This window comes from Eschrichtius robustus, chromosome 1 (genome assembly GCF_028021215.1).
Source record: "Eschrichtius robustus isolate mEscRob2 chromosome 1, mEscRob2.pri, whole genome shotgun sequence".
NCBI classification, from domain to species: domain Eukaryota; kingdom Metazoa; phylum Chordata; class Mammalia; order Artiodactyla; family Eschrichtiidae; genus Eschrichtius; species Eschrichtius robustus.
The window spans coordinates 12,863,191-12,883,657 of NC_090824.1; the positions used below are offsets into that span (position 1 = coordinate 12,863,191).

The 20,467-nt window shown below is 34.8% G+C and overlaps 1 protein-coding gene and 1 long non-coding RNA gene across 2 annotated transcripts in view; one reads left to right on the top strand and one right to left on the bottom strand.

The window, feature by feature from the left end:
• Positions 1–11,950, top strand: part of PPP4R3A (protein phosphatase 4 regulatory subunit 3A) — a 38,770-nt gene extending 26,820 nt beyond the window's left edge. The window contains exons 8-15 of the mRNA XM_068541498.1: positions 564–695; positions 797–899; positions 2,189–2,347; positions 7,479–7,648; positions 8,532–8,674; positions 9,350–9,540; positions 9,974–10,200; positions 11,220–11,950. Of these exons, the coding sequence (XP_068397599.1) occupies positions 564–695; positions 797–899; positions 2,189–2,347; positions 7,479–7,648; positions 8,532–8,674; positions 9,350–9,540; positions 9,974–10,200; positions 11,220–11,330 (1,236 nt within the window). The 3' untranslated portion in view covers positions 11,331–11,950. The remainder of the gene's footprint in view (positions 1–563; positions 696–796; positions 900–2,188; positions 2,348–7,478; positions 7,649–8,531; positions 8,675–9,349; positions 9,541–9,973; positions 10,201–11,219) is intronic.
• Positions 4,050–20,467, bottom strand: part of LOC137762943 (uncharacterized) — a 60,325-nt gene continuing 43,907 nt past the window's right edge. The window contains exons 2-3 of the long non-coding RNA XR_011073653.1: positions 5,912–5,981; positions 4,050–4,228 (exon numbers count right to left, since the gene is read on the bottom strand). This is a non-coding gene — a long non-coding RNA (uncharacterized lncRNA). The remainder of the gene's footprint in view (positions 4,229–5,911; positions 5,982–20,467) is intronic.

The following is a 20,467-nucleotide window of genomic DNA, read 5'->3' on the forward strand; positions in this document are numbered from 1 at the left end:
GTTCTCCTGTGTGCTCTCTAAATAACGTAATCTTGTTTGCCCCAATTTCAGACATTCAGGTACCAACTAATTTTTTCTTAAATTTATTTTAAATGGAAATTTTATATCATTTCCATAAATGGAGAATAGATGCAGTTATCATCTGCCATAAATAGAAGGAATCTATAAAAATGCAGTGAAAGAACCATGTTATAAATTCTAGCTAAACATTCTCACTGTTAAAGCCCATTAGCTTTCTTCAGAAGGGAGATTTTGTTATCCAGAGGTGTAAAAGATCTGTTAGCACCAAACTGAAACTTTGTTTTTATTTTAATCGGGATTTAAAGATAAATCCCCTTGATTAAAGATAAATTCTTTTTGGTACTATTTGTGTAATGTGCCTATACCATACTTTTGGAAAACTGCTCTGTATCCATTAAAGAAGTCAGTCAAACATTTCATTTTGTTTGCAGTTAACAAGATATCCATAACTAGGTATAATGCTGTAGCATGTCTCATAGTATATGCTTTTTCCATTCCCTCCTATAATAAGTGATCCTTATTATGTGTATTTTTCTCACCAGGATATTTTGCTCATCAACCTCATTATAGAACATATGATTTGTGATACAGACCCTGAACTTGGAGGAGCAGTCCAGCTTATGGGCCTCCTTCGAACATTAGTTGACCCAGAAAACATGTTAGCTACTGCCAATGTAAGCCACGGGCATTTTTCTCTTTTTCATACTAGTATAATTTTTATTGCTGGTAGGAACCAATGCAGTTAAAGTTCATGGAAGTGTTTTCAATTCCTTAGAAAACAGAAAAGACTGAATTTCTGGGTTTCTTCTATAAGCACTGTATGCATGTCCTTACTGCTCCCTTACTGGCAAATACAACAGAAGACAAACCTAGCAAAGGTAAGATTATACAGGTTGGTAGTTAAGTTCTTTGTTCTTGAATTCTGAAACTCAAAAAGTTGGTGTTAACCTAGAGGTCTACTAATATATTTTCAAAAGAGGTAATTTCAAGGTAAAATTTCTTTTAAAAGTGCTATAATCAGAGGTAATAGAACTGTGAAAGAAGATACTAGAGATAATTTTTTGCTTTCAGAATTTTAAAACAATTTTTTTTATTAAAGCAATATTTGTATTTAGTTTGCATTTACATGTATGAAACAAATAGAAGGAAGAAGCTATTAGAAGATTCATTTTATTTGTACTCCAAGTGTGTAGATACAGAGCAGAGCTTGTGCTTAGTATTAAGCAGTTTTTCTTTGCATTGAGGATTATTCCACGGTAGGATTATTTATTTCTGCATTTTATTCCTTTAGCTTTGTGTGTGTGTGTTTGATTTAGAAAATAGTTTTTGGGTCTTCATTGGGAAATTCCTTATTGAAGCTTTGAGAATAAGTAAGTTATTTTGTCATGAATTATCAATATAGTATATTTAACTTATGACACCACTTAGAAAAAAAATGTTAAATTTACCTTTTTTAATGACTCTAGAATCAAGTCTTGGAAATGTGATACTAATTTTTCCTGTCTACTTTATTCATAGTAGGTAAAGCTTGAGGCTTCTTTCCAAACCCACATATTCAATTCATCAAACATTTATTGAGAACCCACTGTGTGGAAGTCACTGTGCTATATATATAATCTTTAAGGGTTAAATGGGGGAAATAAAAAGTGAGTAAAACAGTTTTGGAGGCTTACTGCCTGGTGAGGAAGATAAGCCAGTAATTATAATTCAGCATGGACTCATGTGTAGTAAAAGGAGGCACAAAGCACATGAATCAAAGGAGCAGAGAGAGTAGTTCCATCAAAGCCAGATGATGTGTGGTAGGTGGACCTCCTGTGATACCTGTATATCCGTTGAGGGACATAAGACATGGTAGAGCATTCCTGCCCTTTGGAATAAAACAGATCTAATAGATTTGTATCCCAGTTTGCCTTACTAATAACATTTCACACCTGGGTCTTGTGACACTAATTCTTCACAGAGTTATTTAAATTAAATGTGAAAAAATGGAAAGCACAGTTCTTGGCACATGGTAGGCATTCAATAAATGTTAGTTCCCTTTTCCTTAACTTTAACATATTTGGGTTAATAGAAGGGATTTTACTTGATTGGAATTCGGATTCTTACATTTGGGGAGGAAAAGAATATAAGCCATTAAATATAATTGTGTTTGTTTTGTTTTGTTTAGATGATTTTCAGACTGCCCAGTTGTTGGCACTTGTATTGGAATTGTTAACATTTTGTGTGGAGCACCATACCTACCACATAAAGAACTACATTATTAATAAGGACATTCTCCGGAGAGTGTTAGTTCTTATGGCCTCGAAGCATGCTTTCTTGGCATTATGTAAGTGTTGCTTCTGGTAGAATTACTTACTGTCTGTATATTATTATTGTTATCTTTCGGTCTTATTGCCTGAGAAGAAAAGATCACTGCTTTCAGGAGACCAAGGTTCTAATACTAAACTACACTGATAATGTACTTTTGCCACATTTTGAGCAGGTGATTTTCCTGACTCTTCTTTCTCAATATACAGTAAAGGGGTTAGAGTGTACCTACAAAATGTATTAAAGTATTATTAAAATGGCACCTTAAATCATTTTATTTACCGTATTTATTTATTTTTGACTTTACAGATATAGCATGACAATCACAAATTAGACATTCTTGTGAGACTAGAGTCTCACACTGAGTCATGAAGAATACATTCGTAATTTGGAAAACATAGCTAATAGCACCGAGTTTCCAAAATAACATTTTTTCTAAGTTACAGAATGCCTAGCACAAATGCCTGCAGATGGTCCATTCATTCATTCCACAAATATTTTTCCCCCAGCTTTACTGAGACATATTTGACATATTACATTGTGTGTACCTCAGATATTTTAGAGAAGGGGTGACAAACCACAGCTGTGGCCAAATCCAGTCCATGGTCTGTTTTTGCACAACCTGCAAAGTGAAAAATAGTTTCTATGTTTTTAAAGCATTGTTCAAAAAAAAAAGCTACAGAGACCATATGTGGCCCACAAAGCCTTTATGGGAAAGGTTTGTCACCTCTCTTAGAGCAACGGATAGTCTTTTAACAAGGCTGTTCTTAGTTATACATGTTTTTCAAAAGTTGACTTTCACTGTATTCTTAAGACCCTAGTTTACAGAAGTAAAACATGTTTCTGAATTAGAAATAGGTTAACCCAGAATATTCTTCATCATGTAGCAGGTCAGCCTTCTTTGGTAAGTTGGCACACCAATTTTAGAGTACCCTAGAGGCTCAATAAGAGATGTCTGTTGGTAACTAACTCTTTTTGGCCTTTTGGTTTTTATGGGTAGGTTTGGTTTTGTTGTTGTATAAAGGCATCATAATTAGAAGCCTGAACATATACATCCATTTTTGCTGTCTTTTTTTACTTCATTTTAAATTGTTTTGCTTGGGAATTCCCTGGCGGTCCCCAGTCAGTGGTTAGGACTCTGCACTTTCACTGCCGAGGGCCTGGGTTCATTACCTGGTCGGGGAACTGAGATCCCACAAGCTGTGCAGCGCAGCCAAAAAAAATGTTTTGCTTAATTGACTTTTAAAATATCCTTAAATTATGAAAACATTGTTTATAAGGATATTTCTGACATTGATTTATTCTATCAACATTTTATCTTTAAAATGGTTTTCAAAATAGAAAGTCTAATGCATTTTTCTTAGAAGGAAACCTATTAGGGTGACAGTTGTTATGTTGAATTAGTTTTTCAGTCTGGTGTACACACTGCAGTATGAACTGAGAATACATGTGGTCAGATGTTTTTCAGCCAAAAGGAATAGTGCATATAAAGGGCTCTTAAACTCATATTCATTTTCCTTATAAACCTATCATAGCAAAAGTGAGAGTCCCAAAGCAAGTTGAGAGGAAGTTAATAATGAACACTTCTTTGTTCTTTCATGTCAGCATAGAAGGTTTTGTTTGAGTGTGGGAAAGGGAGTTTGAGCAGATGGGACAGAATGGGAAAACTGAATAAATTAATAAATTAATCAGTTTTATTTCAATAAATTTAACACCCACTACCATGTTTTATTGATTCTAAGATATGCATTTATCATCTCTCAAATCAAGGTGAATCTTAAAACTAATGGCATGTCATTATGATTGGTAGCTTTTTTTCTTTGGATTGTCTTCTTAGTAGTAGAAAGGAAGGTTTTTTGCGATCAGTGGCATCTTACATTTGATGACGTATGATGCATACCTAGTATTAGGAAAAAGATGATTAAGACCTGAAGTCAGTTGTCAAGTGGCTCAGAGTTCATTAGGAGGAGATAGTCTGTAAATACCAAAACAACATCAAAAGCACTATATCGAGGTGTGTTTGGATGTATAGTGGAAATGATTTATTCTCCCTGAATGAGGCAGATCAGGAAAATCTTGCAAAAAGAAGTAAAGTAAGTTGTGTCTTGATCATGGGAGAGTGTGAAATTCTTGGTTGAATACACAATTCAGATGAACAAATGTGGAAGTGTGGTGTGTTAGAGGTTTGGTATAGGTAGAACACATGAGTCTAGTGGGAGAGTGGCAGAAAAGGGAAAGGCCTTTTCTTTAGTCCTTCATCTCATTTTGCTTACAGTATTGCAAAGAAAATGTCTCACAGTTCAGTGAGAACTATGAAGAGAATCATGACAAATTAATGAGTTTATATTGTAGGAAATTAAGCATGCTAGCAAAAATCTTAGTTATGTTTTATTATTGTTAATATTTTCCAAACTAAGTTAGGTTATCATTAATTAAACCTTACTCTTTCTCAAATGATTCTCAGTGTGGCTTTCTTCCCAGGATTAAGAGAATGAGTAGCTTCTGAAAGAAGATGCCAGTCATTAGGAATGCACTCTTTAGGACTGGCTATACAGTAGGAGTTTTTATCAAGGATTTCTAAAAGAACTAAGCATAAATTTGCGGAGATTTAATATCTATTCAGTCTTAGAAAAGAGTACATTAAAATATTAAGTATAGTTTTTTTTTTTAAGGGAGATTTTATAAGTAAATTTAGATGTCCACTTGTAAAGACAAAAGATTGGTTAAATGTACACAGTTTGGGGACTTTGAATTTTTTACATCTGCTGCTTCTTAATTATTATACTTGTATCATATTTAAAGACAATGTAATCAAGTCTGTGAGTGAGAACAGCAATCCTATTTAATCTTTATAGGTTAGATATGTATGTGTATATACACACAGACACACACACACACAGTTTTATTGTCTTGGCCTTTACCAGATTCTTGGATCTTAAATTGTAGCTTTTTAGCTCATACCTATATGTTGTCTGGCTGTTTTTTAAAATATGGAAATCTATAAGAAGAATGAAGTAAAGAAAAATTTTGTGGTAGATGCTTTTATTCAGCTATCATTAGTTACATATGCGGCAAAAAGTTTCAGACTTACATAAAATGTCATGTTGTGTAAGGTAAAGATTTAGTATTTGTTTTAGAGATGAGTGAAACTAAGCGTAAGAGATTCCTGGCATGTTAATAAAGGTTAGAGATGTGAGTGGAAGCAGAGTGCACTTTTACACTGAAAATCCTACATTTGTGCTAACTTGACCTATCGCAAAAGCTTTCTCTAATCTCCTTCGAGCAACTTGACTTCATTAGAACTCACTGGTAAATTTTTGAAAGTAACTTTATTCAACAGCAAGAATAGTGGCTGGATATTTTTCATGCAAATTTCTTTTTGGGGAGAGGTTTGGGTGGAAATGACACGATTCTTGATATAAATAAATGAGGGCAAATGAAGAGCAAAACAAAGCCCATTAGAATTACCTTCTATCTACCTTAGCAGTTTCTGAACAAAACTGCTCTTGAGGAGATGGCAGTGGTGCCAGCTGCATACTCTGGTCTTAGTGAGTTCTAGGAAGGGAGTTTTCTTTTCACTTACCTGGGAACTGCATGCAGACCACAGGGTTCAATTAGTGTGTGTTATGGTAGGACACAAGTCTTCACAAAGCCTGCAAAGTTGGAGTAACAATTTTTAAAATAACAGCACTTGCCTTAATTACTAAAAGCTTAAAATTTGGCCTATTAGCATGAGCTCTAAAGTATTGATTTTTATTCTAACAAGTGGAACTGCCTAAGTTCCTTTATCAAGTAACATTAAAAAAAAAAAAAAAACAAGCTCTCAAATCATTGTTTTGGGAAAATAAACCCTTATTAGGCTTTGACTTATCACAAAGAAAGATGATGCTTATTGTTTAAAATGTCTTATTTCACCATGCTTATGTATTTGAAAATACTCAGTAGTTTAAAAAATAAAATGCAATTACTCTTCTATAAACTATTTTGAACTCCCTGCCCAGAGTGTCTCTTTAGTAAGAGACACTGTTAAAGAAGTTGGATTGTTAAGGCAGTTTATAATCAACTGTACCTAATTGGGCATTCACTTGTGGACCTCTTTTCTGCCAACTAAAGAAAAATTGAGCTGCTTTACTCCTCTGCCTTCCTACCCAGAAACCGTGTCAGCATGGTTGCCTGGCTACCTGCTCATGAAGGACTTGATTAATAACAAATTGGCAATTTAACGAGCCACTTCCATGATCTCCAAAGAAACCAAAATACAAACACAATATTTAATCTTGCCAACCGAAGACGATGTGACTGCATGAAGTGAGTATGCTTTTTTGAACTGTTTACAATAACCGGGGCATTAACTTACTGATAATTCCATTAGGTAAAGAGGGCTTTGTTGAAGTCTAGCTGTCTGAGTATATTTGGATCTTGACGAATGGTGACTTAAGTAACTCCCCATACCTCAAGATGTAAATATACCTTTTAATCTGTAAGTTAAAGCCTAATTAATTGTAAAAAGGAAAACTAGGGAAAAAAAATAAAAAGCATACTCGCTGCAGTAAGCATAGAGGACCACATTTTAAAAACATCCTCTAAATTGATTCCTAAACTCTGGGAAGGCAAATTTTGGGTCATGCAGATTTCTGTGGGTTTATGGCACTTCTACAAACACATCCAAAAACAAATCAATGTAAACACCATTAACCCTGATACAAAATAATAATAAGAGTGTCCAAAAATAAGGAAGATAAAATTATAGAGTGGATTGCCCTAATAAAACAATGTTTTTTCTATTGTTTTGAAGGTATATACAAAAGGATATATTTGGAATTTTCTCATCTTAAGTAGTATGATAGGTTAATTCATTTATTAGCCCTATCTTAGCTCTAATTTCAGATGTAAAGTACATTTTGGTAATCAGTAACTTATTTCCAGAATTCTTCTGGCTCTCTAAGACTTGTGTTCTATGATGACATACACTGCTTTTAGAATACATTTTTCTGATAACCTTTTTGTAATCCTTATCTTTAGGTTCATACTTCTGGAAGCAGTAACTTATTACTGCATGAAGAACTATGTTTATTTAACAGGTTTTTTTGTAATTCTAAAATTTGAAGATATGGTTATGTAATTTGAACAACAATGCCTCTGTGTTTCAGGTGCTCTTCGTTTTAAGAGAAAGATTATTGGATTAAAAGATGAGTTTTACAACCGCTACATAATGAAAAGTTTTTTGTTTGAACCAGTAGTCAAAGCATTTCTCAACAATGGATCCCGCTACAATCTGATGAACTCTGCCATAATAGAAATGTTTGAATTTATTAGAGTGGTAGGTTCTATACTTTTTCGTTAGAATTTTGGTTTTGTTTGAGAAAATCAAATATGCATTGTTGGTATTTTGGTTTATTTGAGATTATTATATTTGGAGAGAATTTTTGAAAGAAAACCAGTGTTACCAAAAGCTTATGAGATTCAATATGAACTAACAAAAAACAAAATAATCTCTCTCAGCAGCTAGTTTCAAACTATCTCAGGATAGTTTGAAAACTGATTTAACACTGTCACGGTAGTCGTTTTAAGAAAGTAAAATTATAGTTGACATAAGTATTTGGATGTGTTTTTTGTTTGTTTTGTTTTTAACTTTGAGGTTTTTTGAATTTTTCTTGACATTCCTCCATATGTCTCTAAAGAGCAAACTTCATTCTTTAATGATATATATAGTAGGCTAGTAGTTCTCAAACATTGGTGTGTCTCAGAATTATCTGTGGCATGCTTTTTAAAAATTTCGGTAAAATAAACATAACAAAATTTGCCCTTTTAACCATTTTTTAAAGTGTACAGTTCACTGGCGTTAAGTGTATTCACATTGTTGTGCAATCATCACTGCCATCCATCTCTAGCACTTTTCTGTAGTGTGATTTTAAATATATATGCCTAGGCACCACCCCAGACTTAGTGAATGAGAATCATCTAGGGTAGGACCTGAGCATTTACTGTGGAAAGAGCCATGGATAATTCTGAGGTACACCAAAAGTCGGGGGCTATTGAAGTAGCCAGTATTTGTTATGCCCATTTGCATTTGTTTGTCCCTAAGACTGGATAATAATTTTATGAAATTAAACCATTTTGGGTGGGTTTATGAGTTCACTACAATTAAGCCTCATATTTTGCTAATTTTTCCTATCATTTTTTATTATAATTCTTTTTTATAGGAAGATATAAAATCATTAACTGCTCATGTAATTGAAAATTACTGGAAAGCACTGGAAGATGTAGATTATGTACAAACATTTAAAGGATTGAAACTGAGATTTGAACAACAAAGAGAAAGGCAAGATAATCCCAAACTTGACAGGTAGATTACCACATATTTGAACCTATTCATTCAGTGACAAGTTTATGATGGTAGCTCTTTTTTGCTTGTTTATTATTTAGCTTGGCAGCAGAGGGGAAAATAAACAGATGGAGGTTGTAGTTTTCTCTAATGGTCAATGTAAATGTTTTCCTGACGGTGTTAGGTGGGTATCAGTATGATCTGTAGACTTTTCTCAGGCATATATCAAGTTAGATAATGCAAAAGAAAAAAAGCAAAACACTGATATGGCAATAAGGCTACTTTTGTGTCCGAAGTAAAATCAGAATATTATTGTATTTGCTTTGCTTTAAGGTTACAAATTATTTTAATGCAATCGTGTACATTTTTTTTAAATACCTGAGTTCACATTACTTGTGGTATATTTTAAAATCTGTAAATTAAGACTTAATTCCTAGTGTTAGCAAGTTTAATAACTGATCTGTGACAGTACAATTTTGATAATGGGAATTTTGATTGCACTAGTTAACACTAGATATGGTGGAGTGTAGTTTTTTGTTATATGCTAGGTAAAATCTGTTTGTTTTTTTTTCCCACCTTTGTGTGATAAATCTGTATTATTCCATTTATCTATTAAGACTGTAATTTGGGATAATATTTGAAGACGAAAGTCTTTATATGAGTCTATTAATTCTACTTTCTTCTCTTTACTCATAGTATGCGTTCCATTTTGAGGAATCATAGATATCGAAGAGACGCCAGAACACTAGAAGATGAAGAGGAGATGTGGTTCAACACAGATGAAGATGACATGGAAGATGGAGAAGCTGTCGTGTCTCCATCTGAAAAAACTAAGAATGATGATGACATTATGGATCCAATAAGTAAATTCATGGAGAGGAAGAAATGTATGTTGAATAGATGGGCAAGGAAAAATTGAAGGCTTTCTCACTCTGGGTTTATCCTTTCTTTCTTGACAGAGTGATTAGTATCTACTTTGTGTCACAACAGATATTAAAAGACTCTTGCTTTATAGAGTGTGAATTTAATAGCTCTGTTGGGAAGGTATAGACTAAATTTTCCTAATTTGTCTTGAGTGAGATATTTCAGGAAGGGTAGGAACACTGACTATAATACTGAAGGTCTCCTTCCTTCTCAGTAGTAAAGTCCTGTGGATAAGGATGCTTAGTATTTTGCTAAGCTTTGTTCATAAACTGAATTTCAGTGTCGCTCTCTGGCAAAGGAGTAAGCTAGTTAATTGTGTTTTTAGTGCCATCTCACTTGGAGGTTTTTAAAAAGATGCGTATGGGTGACAATTATTGACAGTATTCTCATTTTTAGTAAAAGAAAGTGAGGAAAAGGAGGTGCTTCTGAAAACGAATCTTTCTGGCCGGCAGAGCCCAAGTTTCAAGCTTTCCCTCTCTAGTGGAACAAAGACTACCCTCTCCAGCCAGTCACCTGCAACAAATCTGCCTGGTTCTCCAGGCTCACCTGGATCCCCAGGATCTCCAGGCTCTCCTGGATCCATCCCTAAAAATACATCTCAGACGGCAGCTATTACTACCAAGGTATGTTTCTGACTCCCAGACCTACCTAATTGAAGCTTTCCCAACAATAAAATTGTTGTGATTAGTAGTCCCTTTGGTTACTGCCTTTTGGAACTGGTTTTGTGAACTAGAGAATAATTCTCCCACCAGCAGTTGAGAAATTTCTGAAAGTTTTTATGACCAATTCAGAAGTTTGAATACATTCTTATTTTGGTTATTTGCATTTTAGAACCTTAAGTTCACATTTGTATGTGTCAAAACATTTACAGAAATTTTAAAGTTAAATTATTCTTTACTTTTATCAGCTTTCCCAATTAATACCCAGATAAAGACTTCATAGGAAGAAGATAATCTAAATATCTGGACACTCCTAACTTAATTTTGTCAAGCAAGGTTTATAAAAAAGAATTAACTGTCTACTATCACTAACATTTCATTTAGGAAGGATCAAAATTTTACCACCAAAAATGTAGGAAAGACATAATCTCAGAAAAAACCAATTCTTTTGGCCGCCTTATGTTTCCCCGGACTAGCAGTTAACAGACTGGCATGTGGAATTCATTGATCTGCGTCAGGACTAAAGTGAGCTGCAGTGGCTTCCGGTGACGGAGCAGGGCTGAGAGGAAGCCTGGACGGAGTAATGAGGAAGGGACAGGGCAGAGTCACTTGCCTAGCCTTGATAGTCTGTCTACCCTCATTTCTAGTGGTCTGTTTATTTTCTGTGGTTTTAATTTTGATGCTGTTTAGACTCTGTTAAAGAAAATTTTTTTAATGCATAAAGTCTTAAAACTTAAGTTTTGAATTTTAAATTCAGTAATTAGTGTTTATCTCCTGGGTGTTTCACAAGGATCATAAACTGCTTAAAATTTTATCATGGAAAACTTGGGAAATATGTAATGAACTTCAGCTGCATACAATCTCACCTCCCAGAAATAACCAGTTAGTATACTGGGGTGGGGGGGTATATCCTTTACCCAGGCTTAAGACATATGTATTTGAAAATGTAGTGTTTTCTTAAAATAATCCTTATTTCTGAACAGGGAGGCCTCGTGGGTCTGGTAGATTATCCTGATGATGATGAGGATGATGATGAGGACGAAGACAAGGAAGACACGCTCCCTTTGTCAAAGAAAGCAAAGTTTGAGTCATAATGGCAACTGCCTGTGATCAGTACCTGTTGAGAAAACTGGTTCTCTGCCCCTCCCCACTACAAAATCTATAACAAAGCAGTGGTCTCTTGTGAATGACTGACACAGATCAGCTTGCACACTTGACTTCTGCTCATCAAGTGCCAATTCAGTGGAGCAGGAGGAGGGGATAATTATACATTTAGGGGGAAGACTGACTTACACCTTTGAGGTCTCCAGCTTGGACCACACATTGCCCTTTTCTCAGGGAAGGAAATGGAAACAAAAAGCCAACAGGGCAGGGGTTTTGTAAGTGGAACTCTGGATTGACTTGTCAGTTGCTACAATCAGAATATGCTTTCTCGGACCATGTTTGAGACTCAGAAGAATAGGCTTTTCTGCCCTAATTCTTCACTAGTTAAGAAGAATGCCAGCAGTTTCTTTGTATAAAGAGACCTGCCTTTAAAATCGTACATTCTGAACATTTTAGTCAAGCTACAGCAGGTTTGGAAAAACCTCGTTGGGGGAGGGGCGAATATGAAGTTTCCTCTTTTTTATCTGTTCCCTTTGCCCTTCAAACTGCAGATTTTTTTTTTTTAAGTGGGGATTTGTCCCTACTTGATTAAAGATTGAGTGGAATTCTAGATGTGGTCATTTGTGTCATAATTTTTTTTGTTTCATTTTGTTTTTGATTTTTTTTCTCCTGAGTGTATGCTTAGTTGTTGAGTATATATATTTGGGACCATTAAAAAATTTTTTGATGTAATATAACCTAACGTTGTGCTGGTACCTGTTTTACCATGTGTAATTTTTGTTCTCCATCACAGTTCTTAAATTTGTTTAGAGTTTTATGAAAGAAAGATGGTATAGTTTTTATTGACAAAAGCAAAGTAATCTTACAACTATGTGCATACAAAAAGCAATACTATTTTGTGACTAAATATTTTATATTAAAATTTACATCAGCAACTGTCTTGAGAATTCAGGGAAATAGAGTGGAATTTAAAATTTCAGCAGTTTTGTTAAACCTAGAAACATGAAATTAGTATTCCAAAGAGATTCTGAAATTTCATATCTTGGGGAAATGATGGTACATTAAATCAAAATTGAGGATGAATAATTTTAAAATAACGTATTTGACTTTTGAGTAATAAAAAAAGTGAAGAGTAAGAGAAATTGTATTAGTTGTATTTTTCTTTTTTCTTTTTTTTAACTACTCCCTTTGGAATACCAGTTGGAGTTGTAAGCGGTGGTTCCTAAATAAATACCTGGTCAGAGGACCATCAGATACCACTTCATTAAAACAGTATGTTTAAATAGGTTCTTTTTATTGTCTTAGGTGTGCTAAAATTCTTTTAAGGAAATGAAAATAAATATCTCAATTCCACATACCTTCACTTTTTTAAAAAGTGAAGATTTTAGAACTTACTGAAGAATGTATTTGCAAATGTGAATAAAAATTCATATCTAGTAAAAGGATACTATTTTAAGTATCATATACTTTAACTGGATAATCTAGCAAGCACTGTGTGCTTCTACCTTCCTTAGCTCCTCTTTTGCTTAGCCCTCAGTACATTGTGATACCAAAAACAAGGTTATATGGAATAGTTGCATAGAAAACCAGAAAGCAACAACTTGCTACAGTCAGTCATGAAAAGTCTTATTGTTGGCTAATTTTTTTTTTTAATGAAACTTTGGGTGCGTTATTAACTGTAAGAGTTTAAGTGTATCTCACTACAGTATAGAGCTACTTCTGGGTCACAAGTTCTGGCAATTAATAATTTTAATCAACTTATCTTGCAAATAAAGAGAACAGAAAATAGGATGTAAGTTAATTATATTATGTCTTCCTTTATTACCTAGAAAGTCCCATGTGAAATGTTTGTGCCTTAAACATACAGTTTAAACTGACCTTTCTGATGATTGACTCATGGAACATGTATTTGTCTTGGTATTCTGGGGGTTCTTGGGTAGTGGGAAGAACCATCTCTTGTTTTCATGAATTGTGGTCCAGTATATTAAAAAAAAAGGTACTAACTATTGGCCTTCAACATTTAAGGGATGCCCTTTCATTGATGGACAGATGGGTTACTGAAGCGGAACTTCACACATGCTGCTACAATAGGAGAAAAGTCTAAACAGCTGCTTGTTTCATGGAGGAAGACTATTAGCAATAAATTGCTAGAAACACAACACTTGAATTGACACAGTTCCGTCTGACTGACTCAGAATTCCACACTTTGAAGTATAAATACTATTTTGATAACCGATGTGAATATAATGATGTAAATACATATTTTAATGATACCTGTTGGTTCTTTTGCTCATTTTAAAATGAAAAATTTCACTTCTCAGAGTGATTACCTAGCAATTGCTGAAAAATATCTGTAATTGCTACAGAAAACACCCTGACATCCCATCTTGTCCAGAAATGCTACCCTGGCATTTTTTTTGATAGAATGAAGCCTGATGGGTTTTCTATGCCTGATTGTACTCAGATCCTGCATGTCATTTTCTCTGGAACACCAATGTGCAAGTCAGTTTTGTGAATTTGGAAATGAAGGGGAGACATGGAGCAAGGGGGACATTCCTCGGTTTTTATTCTTTATTTAAGCAGTGGCCTTTGTAAAGCTTGCAAGATTAGAACAGCAAGGAGTTTACACTGGAAGATTTCTTTAAGTGGATAACTTTATGTTATCAACCTATTTCTAGTATTCACCATGAATAACTTTGATTAAACAGCATTGTCAAAATCCCTTTGGGGGAAAATTTAGGACCTTCAAAATTCTTCTATACAAGGAAACTTTTTCTGCCATAACATCCATTTTGAGCAAGAGAATTATAGAAACATTTTTATGGAATGGATTATTGTCTACCGTTATAGTGGGACATTGATACATGAAGAAATGGGGCAATCATCAGTGTTTGTGCTCAGTGCTAAATCAGTCTGATTTTTCTCTTTGGCCTTAATGCTTCATCTTGGCTCTTTTGAAAGGAAACTGTAGAGAGGCTCTTTTCAAATAGGTAAACGTCCTAACTGTTGGAGTCAGATGTCTTGGTCCTTAAAATAACTCTGGTTGGAGACACAACTTTCCTTGACCTTTCTGCTCGCCTAGGTGAGTTCTTCCATGGACTCAAAGGGCACAGTGATTTCTTCAACATGATGCTAAATTGGCTTAATTTCCATATATTCCCACCATGGTCTAAGTCACATCCTACCTGCAAATTCAGTGGACCCTCTCCATCTTTATATTACTTGACACTTAGGCAGCATTTGCTACTATCCATTGTCTTCTTGATACCTTATTCTCTTGGCTTCTCTAACATCATGTGCTTTAACGTTACTGACCTTTCTACTGTTTGATAGCTCCCTACTTTACGTCTTAAATGCTGGGATTCACTAGGGTTCCATCTTGGGTACTCATCATCTTTCCAAATTCCAGCCAGCCACATTACTTATATGTCCTTGATCCAGTCGTTCTGTGCCCTGAAAGACTGCCTTAACCTGTCATGTGCCCCTCTGAATGCTTTTCTTGCCTTGCCTGCTGATGAACTCATATTTATCATTCAGAATTGTTCCCCTGATACTTGGGACTCCATCCTTGAAGGAAGGGGTTATATCTTTTTCAACTTTGTATCCTTAGTATCTAGCATGATACCTAGCCCACAGATGGGTCGCCACATGTTTACTGGATGAATAAAGGAAAGACTGAGTAATGTGCATGCAGTATAGAGACTGGGAAAGTCTTTTAGCTGATGCCCTTACACAGTCAAGTTTGACTCATTCTTGACCATGAAACTCCCTCTGTGGATATAAAGGGAGGACTCAAGACCTCTGTCCTGTCCTTCATACCTTTGAGCCTTAGGGTTAACAACACAAGGGGGTATTTTTGGTTCATACGATTAGCCTATCTTAAGTCATTTCAACAACTACTAAAATTCTACTTAAGCTTTCCTGGTCTGTTCATCCTGGGCTCCAGCATCTCTAACTAACTCTTTAACTCTCTTACTGGTCTGTTGGTCACAGTTCTTCACCTGTAAGTACAGACCCCTGCCTTTTATTGCTAGACTTAGCCATAGCTGTAGATTTCACAAACCACTTATCTATTGGTCTGATGTTTATTTTATTAAATCTCATGCTCTTAAACTTTTATATCTTGGTCTTTTTCCTGGGGTGTGAGTTCCTAGAAGGCAGGCACAGATTTAGATGATTAGGTATATAGGTAGATTGGTTGGGTAGATAGATTTTCTATGTAGAATCAATGGATACTTCACAAGAATGATAAAAGGGATGCATTTTCTTCATTTCTGAAAGAACATTTTAGATAAAGAGCCTGAAGAATGTGATCACTCAAACTGTAGTACTGCATTCTAGCATTAAATAACCTTATACAGGAATGTGTTTCTGCTGTTTTGCAGAAAAGAAGCAGATCAATTAATTTTACTTTAATGCTGGTGTAATTCACAAAGGAATTGCTACTTCAGGTTTTCTCATCCTTCTAAAGTACTATTCTGGAAGAAGATGAGGAAATAATGACATGTTTTGTTAACAACTTCCTAGATGGTTCTCTGGCTCATAGATGTCCCAACAAAACCAAGAGCCCAGAAAAAATTGGCTTTTAGAATTCTCGGGTAGCTTTCAAAAAGGGTCTGAATGTGATTTGAATTGTTATTAGTGAAAACCTTTTGCCCAAAGCCCTCCCAATTCAAGTGCTTCTTGGACCTACATTGGAAGACTAGAATGGGGGTGGCGGTTGGGGATGGAATGAACAAGAGGTTGAATGAGCACTCAAGAAACTCACAATATGTGCTCCACACATGTTGATTAATCCAATTGATACCAAGAACAAATTTCCTGGGAGAAAGTGGTGTAAAGCTGCAGAGACAAGGTGTAATTGCAATAGCATTGTCAGAATGGCCTGAGTTTGAATTCTTACTCCGCTACTGAGACCTTAGACAAGTTCCTTAAGCCTTGGTTTCCCCATCTGTAATGGGAGTAACACTACAAGTGTGAGGATTGTAGAATGAATGTGTGTCTGTGTGTGTGTGTGTAGATAAAGCAACTATCCCAAAGGTATATATTCAGTAGATGGTAGCTATTTAATATATTAATGTAGTCCAAATATGGAGGGAGACGGCTAAGATGACTTTGTCTTTAAAACTTAAAACTATCCGTTTTCAGGAGTCAATTCAGTCTATACAGTGGGGGATTGATACCTAATATATTGGTTAAAAATAGTACATTCAGGACTGGCAACATGACGAGCTTGGCAAATCTGCCCCACACAAAATAATTTAAAAACCGGGTAAATTTGTCAAAACCAACCATTTCAGGACTCTGGACATTAGCCAAAGGCATATAACAAATTGAGAAGAGTTCATTCAAGAATCTTCTTTTTAAAAAGTGAGAGTCTGGCATTTTGGCCTGGGGTTACTCCCATGCCCATCTTCCACTATTCCCTCAGCTCAACCAGCTAGGTAGTTCTACCAATGCAGGACAGCTGTGAAAACAAGCAGTTTCATTACTGGAAGCGGCTGACTTGATTGGAGTGGAGGAAAAAAAATACATGCCCTCGGTTGTTCACAGCAACAGTAGCCTGACCAAGAAAAATAGAAGATTCAAATTACTAAAATCAGAAATGAAAGATATTTGGTTGGGACACTGTTACAGAAATGAAAAGGATTACAAAGGAATACTATGAATAACTATGCCAATAAATTAGATGAAACGGACAAATTCCTAGCAAGACATAAAATAACTCAATAAGAAATAGACAAAAGTTTGAACAGACCAGTTGTTAGTAAGGAGGTTGAATCAGTAATCAAAAACCTCCCAACAAACAGAAGTCCAGGACCAGATGGGTTCACTAGTGAATTCTACCAAACATTTTAAAAAAATTAATACCATTCCTTCTCAAACTTGTCCAAAGTTTAGAAGAGGAGAGAACACTTCTAAATTAATTTTATGAGGCTAGCATTACCCTGATACCAAAACCAGACATGGATGCCACAAGAAAAGAAAATTATAGGCCATATCCCTGATAAACACAGATGCAAAAATCCTCAATAAAATAGCAAACTAAATCCAACAATACATTAGCAAGATCATATCCATGGTCAAATGGGATTTATTCCAGATGTGCAAGGATGGTTCAACATCTGCAAGTCAATGTGATAAGTCCCATTAACAAAATGAAGGATAAAAACCGTATGATCATCTCAATAGATGAAGAAAAAGCATTTGACAAAATTCAACATCCATTTATGATAACTCTTAACAAAGTGAGTATAGAGGGAACGTACCTCATCATAATAAAGGCCATATATGACAAGCCCACAGCTAACCTCATACTAATGGTATAATAAAAAGCTGAAAGCTTTTCTTCTAAGATCAGGAACAGGACAAGGATGCTCACTCTAACCATTTTTATTCAACATTGTATTGGAAATCTTAGCCATAACAATTAGGCATGAAAAAGAAATAAGAGTCATCCAAATTGGAAAGTAAAGTATAACTGTCACTATTGGCAGATGATATTATATAGAGAAAACTAAAGATTCCATCAGAAAATAATTAGAACTGATAAACGAATTGAGTAAAGTTGCAGCAACAAAATCAATATACAGAAATTGGTGGTGTTTCTAAATACAAATACATTATCGGAACGAGAAATTTAAAAAACAAATTCCATTTACAATTGCATCACAAAGAGTAAAATATCTAGGAATAAATTTAACCAAGGAGGTAAAAGACCTATACACGAGAAACTTTAAGACACTGATGAAAGAAACTGAAAACAAATGAATGGAAAGATATTCCATGTTCATGGATTGGAATAAATAATATTGTTAAAATGTCCATACTACCCAAAGCAATCTACAGAGTCATTGTAATCCCTACCAAAATTCCAGTGGCAGTCTCACAAACAGAAAAAACAATCCTAAAATTTGTATGGAACCACAAAGACCCTGAATAGCCAAAGCAATCTCGAGAAAGAAGAACAAAACTAAAGGCATCATATGTCCTGATTTCAAACTATATTACAAAGCTAGAGTGATCAAAACAGTATGGTATTGGCATAAAAACAGACACATAGATAAATGACATAGTACAGAGAGCCCAGAAGTAAATCCACACATATACAGTCAATTTATGACAAAGGAGTCAATATATAATGAATGGGGAAAGAATAGTCTCTTCTAAATGGTGTTGGGAAAACTGGACAGCCACCAGCAAAAGAATGAAAGTAGACCACTATCTTACACCATACACAAAAATAAACTCAAAATGGATTAAAGAATTAAATATAAGATCTGAAACCATAGAACTCCTAGAAGAAAACAGATATTAAGCTCTTTGACATCAGTCTTGGCAAAGATCTTTTTGGATTAAGCAACAGAAGCAAAAATAAACAAGTGGGACTACATCAAACTAAAAAGCTTCTGCACAGCAAAGGAAACCATCAATAAAATGAAAAGGAAATAAAACCAAATGGGAGAAAATATTTCCAAATCATGTATCTGATATAAAAGGTTAATCCAAAATATATTAAGAACTCATACAACTCGATAGCAAAACCCAAATAATCCAATTAAAAAATGGGCAGAAGACCGAATAGATATCTTTCCAAAGAAGACATACAGATCACAACAGGCAGGTGAAAAGGTGGTCAACATCACTAATCATCAGAGAAATGCAAATCACAACCACAGTGTGATTATCATGTTAGAATGGCTATTACCAAAAGCACAAGAGATAACTAGTGTTGGCAAGGATGTGGAGAAAAGGGAACCCTTGTGCACTGTTGGTGGGAATGTAAACTGGTGCAGCCACTATGGAAAACTGTATAAAGGTTCCTCAAAAAATTAAAAATAGAACTACCATATGATCCAGCAATTCCACTTCTGGGTATTTATCCAAAAAAAAACCAAACACTAACTTGAAAAGATATATGCCCCTCCCCTCCATATTCATTGCAACATTATTTACAAATAACCAAGACATGGAAGCAACCTAAGTGTCCATCAATGGATGAATGCATAAAGAAAATGTGGCACATATATACAATGGATATTATTATTCAGCCATAAAGAAGGAAATCTTGCCATTTGCAACAACACGGATGGACCTTGAAGGCATTATGCTAAGTGAAATAAGGCAGACAAAGAAAGCCAAAGTATGATATCACTTATATGTGGAATTTTATAAAAACAAACCAAATCATAGATACAGAGAACAGATGGGTGATTGTCAAAGGTGGGGGATGGAGGGTGGGCAAATAGTTGAAGGGGATCAAAAGTTACGAACTTCCAGTTATAAAATAAATATCATGAGAATGTAACGTAGAGCAGGATGACTATAGTTAATAATACTGTATTATATTTTAAGATCTACTCTCTTAGCAACTTCCAAAGTTCTTATCACGAGAAAAAACAAATTGTAACTGTGGGGTGATGGATGTTCACTAGACTTATTGTGGTGCTCATTTTGCAATATATACAAATATTGAATAATTATGTTTTATACCTGAAACTAATATAATGTCATATGTCAATTATATCAATAATAAAAAAGAACTAGACAATTTGAACAGATCTATATAATACATGAAGAGATTGGATTAGTGACCAAAAAGCTACCCATAAAAAAAAGCCATATGGCCCCAAATGGTTTCAAAACTGAATTCTCTAATTTTTTACAAATTCTTCCAAAAAACAGAAGAGGACTCATTCTGTGAGGTCATTATTCCCTGATACCAAATCCAGACAAAGACATCACCAGAAAACTACAAAGCAGTATCTTACACATATGGTCATAAAAATTCTCAACAAAATACTAAGAAATGAATCTAGCAACAAATAAAAAGAACTAGACACCATTACTAAATGGGATTTATCCCAGGATTGTGTGGTTGTTTACCATCTGAAAATCAATGTAATACACCATATCAAAAGAAAAAAATACAAAACCTACATGATCATCGTCACAGATGCAGAAAAAAGCATTTGACAAAAGTCAACCCTCTTTCATGATAAAACACTCAACACTCTGGGGGGAGGGAACTTCCTCAACCTGATAAAGGACATCTACAAAAAACCTACGGCTAACATTATATTTAATGATGAAAGAATGTTTTCCACCTAAGATCAAAAACAAGACA